Raw genomic sequence first — 10,000 nt, 5'->3', positions numbered from 1 at the left:
GTGTGCACAAGTGTGTGTGTGTGTGTGTGTGTGTGTGTGTGTGTGTGTGTGTGTGTGTGTGTGTGTGTGAGGGTGAGGGTGAGTGAGGGGCATGTGCACTAACAAAAGCTGGTGTTACTTTTGGAAAGTGTGTGTGTGTGCATGTGGACATGTGTGTGTGAGCGTGTGCACAAGTGTGTGTGTGTGTGTGTGTGTGTGTGTGTGTGTGTGTGTGTGTGTGTGTGTGTGTGTGTGTGTGTGTGTGTGTGTGTGTGTGTTTGCATGCGTGCGTGTGTGTGTATGCTTGCATGCATGTGCGCATGCATATGTGTGTGTGCGTGCGTGCATGCGTGCATGTGAGTGGAGGGAGATGAGATGATGTGATGACGGTGGAGAACTATCAGAGGAAGAGGAACAGTCACCTTCTGTTTCCACAGGACAGGCACCTGCCCCCCACACACCCACCCCACCCCCCAACTCTGGGCTCAACTTGCCATCAAAATGCTGAGTCAAACATGTCTTAATTTCAACAATAATTCATATTGATCTGAAAACAGGGCCATCAACTTATGTTCTGTGGGGTTTAAAAAAATTTTTTTTTTTTTAATACTCCATTCAAACTCTTCCACAGTTCTGTTCCGACGATTTTCTTCCTTGTCACATGCACAACCGTTAAGGCAACCATTAGTGAACTACCAGTCTGCGTTTCAATACGACCCCATCTCTACGGCCTCTGGACCTTGCCCTGGTTGCATGTGCACTGTCCCTTTACAAGGAAGAAAGTGCTGTGTATTACAGCCTGTTGTCTCCTGTCCACAATTTCTGCCTGACGATTGTTGTGGCTCATGACCTAGTTCTCCGCTCCATTCTCGTCAGCGTGTCCTACAACACAAATCTACTGGTTCATTGATTGTTATTAATACAAATATTCCGTTGCTGCCACTATAATCATCATTATTATCATTATCTGTTATTATTATGATTATGATGGTGATTATTATTATTATTATTATCATTATTGTTGTTGCAAATATTCTGTTGCTACCACTGACATTATTGTCATCATGTTATTATTATCATTATTATTATTATTATTATCAGTGTAATTATTATCATTATTGTCAGTGTAATCATTATCATTACTATTATAATTTTTCTACTTAAGTTCTTATTATCAATCTGTTCTGCTTCAGGCCCCTGCACAGTGCATAATATCAGACTAATAATTATCTCTGCCTTACGTTCTTTTTTTTTTTCTTTTTTTTTTTTTGGCGTGTGAGTTGTTTATAATACAATACTGTCGCTCTTCCTCTGTACTTGCCATTCCAGTATTTTCAGGCTGCGTTGTTTCTCTATGACTAAGACAGACTTAACGTGAAAACACTCCATGTCACTGACAAGTGAAGCTCTCCACGCTTACCACAGTAGAACTTCAAACTGCTATACAATACTTAGGCTGCAATTTTAGCTGATGGTCTTCATTCAGCTGTTGGGTTGGGATTCCCCCCCCCCCCCCCCCCCCCCCCCGCTTTTTCAAAATTTACATATAAAATGAAAACCTTCACACACACACACAAACATATATACTTACACAAACAAAACAAAAACACACAAACATATTCATGTACTGGTTCTTGTTCTTGCTGCTTTATAGTCCAGCCGACCGCAGAGGGCCACATTAGGACTGTCAAACCATACAAATGCTCAACCTGGTCAACACAAAACTGTCACATCTACAACAAAAAACTAAGACAAACCCACAAAACAGTTCATGACACAGTATCGCAACCATTTGGCTCCTAAGCCGTAAGGGCAAATAAGAATAGGCCATGCTGAGGACACCAGTCATTCCGCTTAATTCATCATCCCCCAATTATAAAAAAAAATTGTAAAAAAGGAAAAAAACCCAAAAAACTTCAAAGCCTAACAAAAAAATACATAAAAATGGCCATACAGGCAAATAACACAGCAGAATGAGCAGCTAGTGACCATACCAGTGTTTACAATCTCACAGCACAGAGTACATCATAGACTGCAGAAAAGAGAAAAAAAAAAAAAAAATGTCAAGGCTTGCTTGAAAAAAGAAAGGGGAAATGGACTGTGAAGGCAGAAAAAAGAGACAACAGTGAAGGGGGAAAAAAAAAAAAAAAAAAAAGGCAGAAACAAAGAGAGTGATAGAAAAGAGGAAATTTCTAGCACAGAATTTCCAGAAGGCGGGGATGCTATTTATACTGAAAGACCAGAGCCAAATTTCTAAAGTACACACATACAGTACAGTACAGTACATTATAGTACACACACACACACACACACACACCTGATGTGACGCCCTCGCCCTTGTTCAGGTCAGCAAACAGAGCCGCCCGTGCGTCCTCGGCCCCTCCCCCCTCAGAGGGAGCCATGGGGGGAGGTGGGGGCGGGGGCCCGGGGGGAGGGGGTGGAGGCGGCCCCCCAGCTGGGGGAGGGGGAGGGGCAGGGGCAGCAGAGGCCTCTCCTCCCTGCAACAGACCACAGCACAGCAAGTGAACAATGAATCTTAATATATATATATATATATATATATATAAAAGATAATTGTAAACTCTTTTTAAGTAGTTCAATTTCCTTGGCTGCTATAAAAAAATAAGAAAAAAAAATGGGGGAAACAATGACTGCAATGACTGTCGTTCCCATGCAGTCGGAAAACATGTATTCCAACATAACTGCACTCGTGTAACGTTCACCAGCCATCAAACGAAACCAAGGAAGATAGTCACATTCCTGAGCATGATAGAAGCTGTTAGCTTGTTGTTGCTCTGCTGTGAGGTGATGGCCTAGAGGTAACGCGTCTGCCTTGGAAGCGAGAGAATCTGAACACATTGGTTCGAATCACGGCTCAGCCGCCGATATTTTCTCCCCCTCCACTAGACCTTGAGCGGTGGTCTGGATGCTAGTCATTCGGATGAGTCGATAAACTGAGGTCCTGTGTGCAGCATGCACTTCGTGCACATAAAAGAACCCACGGCAACAAAAGGGTTGTTCCTGGCAAAATTATGTAGAAAAATCCACTTCGATAGGAAACACAAACAGAACTGCACACAGGAAAAAAATACAAAAAAAGAAAAAAAGGGTGGCGCTGTAGTGTAGCGACATGCTCTCCTTGGGGAGAGCAGCCTGAATTTCACACAGAGAAATCTGTTGTGACAAAAAGAGAAATACAAATACAAATGTATAACATATTTATTGAATAACATTTTGTTTAAGCCAACACAGAAAGGGTCAGCCACCAATGTTCCATGTGTGTGTGTGTGTGTGTGTGTGTGTGTGTGTGCGTGTGTGTGTGTGTGTGTGCGTGTGTGTGTGTGGTCAAGACGCTGCAAAACACAAAAAAAAACAAAAACAACAACAACAAAAAAACAGACTGTGGAAATAAATTTTCCAAGGGGGAATACTCTCACTCTGCGTAGAACATGTAGCAATAAGTACAGTTGTTTCCCTTGGAGCCGCATTGCCCAATCTTTTCTGTCCTCATTTATTATCACTGCTGTGTGTGGGAAGGATACCGTTTGAAGGGGTGTTGAAGGGGGCACACGTTTGGAACGGACTTACAACTTTGAGTACAAGGCAGACAGCAAAGATGTCCACTGTGAGAACAAGGCATGTCTGGCATGCACTGGACATTTCACACTGCATTGCATTGCGTTGCATTGCGTTGCGTTGCGTTGTGTTGTATTTCTCTTTTTGTCATAACAGATTTCTCTGTGTGAAATTCGGGCTGCTCTCCCCAGGGAGAGCGCGTCGCTACACTACAGCACCACCTTTTTTTTCCTTTTTCTTTCTGCCTGAAATGTTATTTGTTTTCCTGTCAAAGTGGATTTTTCAGCAGAATTTTGCTAGTGACAACCTTTTTGTGTCGTGGGTTCTTTTGCATGCGCTAAATGCATGTTAGGTCGGGTATGGGAACTGTTCAATGTGTGTGCTGTGGGGAGGAAGGTGGAGGAGAAGGGCAGGTACCTGTAAAGGTGTCAGGTTTAAAAAAAAAAAAAAAAAAAATCTTTGCTCCTGTAATAACCCCCATGGCACTGGGCTGAAAAAGCCAGGACAGAAATGAAATGTCTTGTCAGCCAACCCCCACCCCCTCCCCTCCCCTGCACCCTACCTCCTCTCCCCTTCCCCTGCATCCTTCATCCCCCCCACCCCCCAAATCCCCCCCCCCATCCCCCAAATCCCCACCCCACCCACCCCTATGGGCACACTTGGTGCCTGACGCAGGTGTTGTCCAACATACAATATGCCTCGTGGCCCCCTCAACATCACTGATACTTGTTCCCCCCACCTCCACCCACCCTAGCCCCCCACGTCCCCACTCTCTCTCTCAGGGCACAGTCCCTCCCCCACTTTGCCCCCCCCCCCCACCCCCTCCTCACCCCCCTCACCCCTTCGTTCTCTCTGTTACACGTTCCGTCTTCAGCGTCCACACACCCACATACTTGTACACCCAGCAACACGCAGACACAATATCATGTACACATGGGCTCTCTCTCTCTCTCTCTCTCTCTCTCTCACATATTCCGCAAGCTTCTGGGCTATGTGCCCACACAAACATAGACGAGTACATATCCATCATCATCGTCACCCCCATCATCACTCTCTCACACACAAACTCAAGTGTATAAATAAACAAGCTATAAACACGCAAACAAAGACCCGTGCTAGTATGCATTCACACACACACACACACACACACACACACACACAAACAAACAATCACACACACTCACACAGCAGTGGAGGAAAAACAAGAACTGGTGAACAGCTGTCATTTAAAAAATAAACAACAACAAAGTCACAAAGACTGCAGGCAAACAATCCGAGGATAGCTATCTCCCTGTGTGTGTGTCACTGTGTGAGCGCGTGTGAGTGTATGTGTGCGTGTGTGTACGAGTGTGAGTGAGTGTGCTAGCGTGTGTGCAGTATGTGCTAGTGTGAATCTGAATCAGAATCAGAATCATATTTAGTTGTCATGAAAACCGCAAATGAAAGGTTTATAGACACAACAATAAATTAAGTGTGCAGGTGAATGCGTGTGCACACTCGCATATGTGTGTGTGTGTGTGTGTGTGTGTGTGTGTGTGTGTGTGTGTGTGTGTGTGTGTGTTGTTGTTGTTGTTGTGTCGTGTCGTGTCGTGTCGTGTCGTGTCGTGTCGTGTCGTGTTGTGTTGTGTTGTGTTGTGTTGTGTGTGTGTGTGTGTGTTGTGTGTGTGTTTGTGTGGTGTGTGTGTGTGTGTGTGTGTGTGTGTGTGTGTGTGTGTGGTGTGTGCATGTGTGTATGTGTGTGAGAGAGAGAGAGAGAGGCATGGCAAGCTGTGTGTACAACAGGGATCAAGCGAGCTGGGGGACGGACGGACGGACGCAGAGCTGCAGAGCCATGTGTGCGCGCGCGCACGCACACACACCACACACACACTCACTCACTCACTCACACACACACACACACTACACACACACACTCTCTCTCTCTCTCTCTCTCTCTCTCACACACACACACACACACTCACACTCACTCACTCACTCACACACACACACACACACACACACACAGTCACTGAACTTGGACATTTACCGCCTGCCTGCCGCATACACCCCCCGCTATCTGCATCACAGCAGCTCTCGGGAGGACCAGGCAGGGTGTGTGTGTGTGGTGGTGGTGATGGTGGTGGTGGGGGCGGAGAGGGTGGGGGTGGGGGGAGGGTACCCGTGACCTGATCTGACTGAATGCTAAAGGTGAGCCATGCTTACACACACACACACACACACACACACACTGTTGGCGGGGGCCCGGGGCGGGGGCGGGGGAGGGGGAGAGGGTTGAAGAATGCGAACTCGAATTTGTTAATTGCATATAGACCACAGGCATCATTACAACTGCATTGGGGTTTGGTGGGGATGAGCACAAAGTAGTGGTAACAATAATTATTATCAGGGTGAACGAACGAATCCTTTTTATTGAGGGGGAAAAAAAAGGAATTAGCACAAATGGCTTGTTTTCATCCTGCCCTCATGAAATGGGAAAGCATAACAAATACTCAATACAAAAGCATGACAGAGAGAGAGAGAGAGAGAGGGAGAAAGAGACAGGGAAAATGAGGGAGAGAAAGAGAGAGAGAGAGAGAGAGAGAGAGAGAGAGAGAGAGAGAGAGAGAGAGAGAGAGAGAGAGTGACTGACAGACACTGAAACAGGCAGAATAACAGAATGAGACAGACAGACAGACAGAACGAGAGATAGACAAAAACAGAGAGCATACACGTACCCTCACACACACGCGCGCACTGGAAGGCATTCAGACAGAAAGTCAAAACAGACATGCAGGCACGGGCAGAGAAAACCGAGAGAGCGAAGAGAAGCGAGAGTGCAGTGCAACATAAGATCTCAGTGAGTGCAGCAAAGCATGGGACAGGACAGGACAGGACAGGACGGGACGGGACAGGACGGGACAGGACGGGACGGGACGGGACGGGACAGGACAGGACAGGACAGGACAGGACGGGACGGGACGGGACGGGACGGGACGGGACGGGACGGGACGGGACGGGACGGGACAGGACAGGACGGGACGGGACGGGACGGGACGGGACAGGACAGGACGGGACGGAACAGGACAGGACGGGACAGGACGGGACGGGACGGGACGGGACAGGACAGGACAGGACAGGACAGGACAGGACAGGACGGGACGGGACAGGACAGGACGGGACGGGACGGGACGGGACGGGACGGGACGGGACGGGACGGGACAGGACAGGACAGGACAGGACAGGACAGGACAGGACAGGACAGGACAGGACGGGACAGGACGGGATAGGTTAGGACGGGACAGGACGGGACGGGACGGGACGGGACAGGACAGGACAGGACGGGACGGAATAGGACAGGACGGGACGGGACGGGACGGGACAGGACAGGACAGGACAGGACAGGACAGGACAGGACAGGACAGGACAGGACAGGACAGGACAGGACAGGACAGGACGGGACGGGACAGGACGGGACGGGACGGGACGGGACGGGACGGGACGGGACAGGACAGGACAGGACAGGACAGGACAGGACAGGACAGGACAGGACGGGACGGGACGGGACGGGACGGGACGGGACGGGACGGGACAGGACGGGACGGAATAGGACAGGACGGGACAGGACGGAACAGGACAGGACAGGACGGGACAGGACAGGACAGGACAGGACAGGACAGGACAGGACAGGACAGGACAGGACGGGACGGGACAGGACGGGACGGGACGGGACAGGACAGGACAGGACGGGACAGGACAGGACGGGACAGGACGGGACAGGACGGGACGGAATAGGACAGGACGGGACAGGACGGAACAGGACAGGACAGGACGGGACAGGACAGGACAGGACAGGACGGGACGGAATAGGACAGGACGGGACAGGACAGGACAGGACAGGACGGGACGGAATAGGACAGGACGGGACAGGACGGGACAGGACGGGACAGGACAGGACAGGACGGAACAGGACAGGACAGGACGGGACAGGACAGGACAGGACGGGACGGGACGGGACGGGACAGGACAGGACAGGACAGGACGGGACGGGACGGGACGGGACGGGACGGGACGGGACAGGACGGAACAGGACAGGACAGGCGGAGAGCCGTTACACCACCGGTGTACCCCGCGCCCCCCACACCCTCTACCCCTACAACACACACACACACTACACACACATTACATATGAGTATCATATATTACATAATACACACACACTACACACACAGGTCTACACACACACACACACACACACACACAGTACAGGGGTGTGGAAGGAGGGACAGCACTGGAGCCTCAGGTCTGGTGTCCTGCCCAACACGGGACGAGAGGCAAAACACACATGGCAAGGCATAAAGTGAAACCCACACCCCCTCTTTAAAACACACACACACACACACACACACACACACACACACACACAACCCAACCAAACAACCCAGCAGCCCACACAAACGTCTTCAAGTCGACAAGCATGCTTCACACTCCCCCTTCCCCTGCCCCCACCCCCCACCATCTCCTCTCCCACCAACCCCACCACCACCATCCCCGACATCCTCCACCCCCATCCCAACTACCCCCATCACCACATTCTATTTCTATGTTTCCCCTCTCCACCCCCAAAATATAAATAAATAAATAAATAAATAAATATATAAAACGTCTGCCCTTCCTTTCCCTCATCCCCCTCCATCACCGTGAGAGAATTAGTACTCGAGACGAAACACGCTCTCTCTCCCTACCCCCCTCTCTCTCTCTTTCTCTCTCTCTCCCCCTCCCTCTCTCTCCTTCCCTCCCCTCCCTCTCTCTCCCTCCCTCCCTCTCTCTTTCTCCCCCCTCTCTCTCTGTTGTCCCTCATCTCAGGGGGAACTAACGGGGTGAGATCTGCACTGAAGATGAGCAGCGTTCTGAGCCCCCCCACCCCAACTACCTCTCACCCCCCCACCTCCCAAACTCACATCTCTCTTGGCTCCCACGTCAGTGAAGCACAGAAAGTTGTTACCTGTTATAAATCTCTCCTCCCCCACCCCACCTCCTTTCTCTCTCACTCCCACCCCCACCCCCCTTTCCCATGCTAACCCCACCCCTCTCTCTCTCCCACTCGTTTCTCTCTCTCTCTCTCCCACCCCCACTTCCCATGCTAACCCCCCCCCCCCTCTCTCTCTCTCTTTCTCCTTTCGACTCTCGCTTATGAAAAGATCTTGAAGTAACTCGTGTTACTTTTCTTTTTTTTTTCTTTTTGTAACTACCCTCCGCCCTCGCCCCCCCCCCCCTTCCCCAAGCTGCCCCCCCCCTCCCCACACACCCACACTCGAGCACCGTTACTCCACAATTAGCTGTGCACACTCTCCCCCCCCCCCACCTCCTCCCTTCACAACCCCTCCCCCTCCCCCCCCCCAAAAAACCCAACAACAACAAAAAAAACGACCCCACTATCTATCTCCCAACCCAACCCCACCCCCCCCTCATTCCCCTCGTAGCATACATACCCCCACGGAGCCCCAACTCATTGTTCATACCTGCAGTGATATGAGCAGTACAGAGAGAGGGAGACGAACAGGGGGGGGGGGGGGGGGGGGGGGGGGAGAGAAGAGAAGCTACACAAGAAGAAGAAGAAGACAAGGAGCTATGAATATTCATGAGCAGCGCGGGGTCCCGCACGTGGCGGCTGCTGCCACTCAACTCCCACGCAGCTCGGAGTGACAGACTGTCAGCAGTGACACATACACACACAGTGAGCATCTTGTGGCTCCCCCAATCTGCTGCTTCTCTCTCTGCCTCTGTCTCTCTTCTTATTCCTCTCTCTTTTCTTCTTCTTCTTCTTTATCTTCTCTCTGTGTCTCACTGTCTCTTCTTCTTCTTCATCTTCTCTCTCTCTCTCTCTCTGTGTGTGTGTGTGTGTGTGTGTGTGTGTGTGTGTGTGTGTGTGTGTGTGTGTGTGTGTGTGTGTGTGTGTGTGTGTGTGGGTGTGTGTGTAGCTGTAACTCTCTCTCTCTCTTCCACCGCCTCACGCACGGTACATGAGAGACGTGCGATGAGCCACCGATAAAAGTATTTACAACAACGACCCGAGTTGCGCAATCACACCCCAAGTCTGCGGAATACGCCCGGAGGGGGGTCGGGGGGGTAGAATCACCACGGGTCTCCACACTGATCCCTTATTACTCTCTCCCTCCCTCTCTCTCTCTCTCTGTCTGTCTCTCATTCACGACACTGCAAACAACTGCCGTGTGCGCGCACAGACTGGTGCCAACACGTCCACCATGCACAGAACAACAACACATGCGCGTGCGCGCACACAAACACACATAGTCGCCTCGCACCCCACCCCACCCCACCCACCTCACACACTCCATCATTCTCTTTCAATCATGCACCTTCTCTCTCCCCCCCCCCCCCCCCCCTCCCCGCTCCCATCCGCTGTTCAACCTCTGGTTTAAATATAAATTCATTCATCGTTCTACAA

General features: G+C 50.5%; 1 protein-coding gene across 5 annotated transcripts in view; it reads right to left on the bottom strand.

The window, feature by feature from the left end:
- Positions 1–10,000, bottom strand: part of LOC143291259 (adenylyl cyclase-associated protein 1-like) — a 93,474-nt gene that overhangs the window by 15,178 nt on the left and 68,296 nt on the right. For all 5 annotated transcript variants that reach the window (XM_076601082.1, XM_076601081.1, XM_076601085.1 and 2 more), the window contains one exon: positions 2,297–2,477. In XM_076601082.1, coding sequence (XP_076457197.1) covers positions 2,297–2,477 — 181 coding nt within the window. The remainder of the gene's footprint in view (positions 1–2,296; positions 2,478–10,000) is intronic.

The sequence above is a fragment of the Babylonia areolata genome, chromosome 16 (genome assembly GCF_041734735.1).
Source record: "Babylonia areolata isolate BAREFJ2019XMU chromosome 16, ASM4173473v1, whole genome shotgun sequence".
Classification (NCBI taxonomy): Eukaryota; Metazoa; Mollusca; class Gastropoda; order Neogastropoda; family Buccinidae; genus Babylonia; species Babylonia areolata.
Note: the sequence above shows the minus strand (reverse complement) of the source record. Positions and strands in the feature narration are given on the sequence as shown.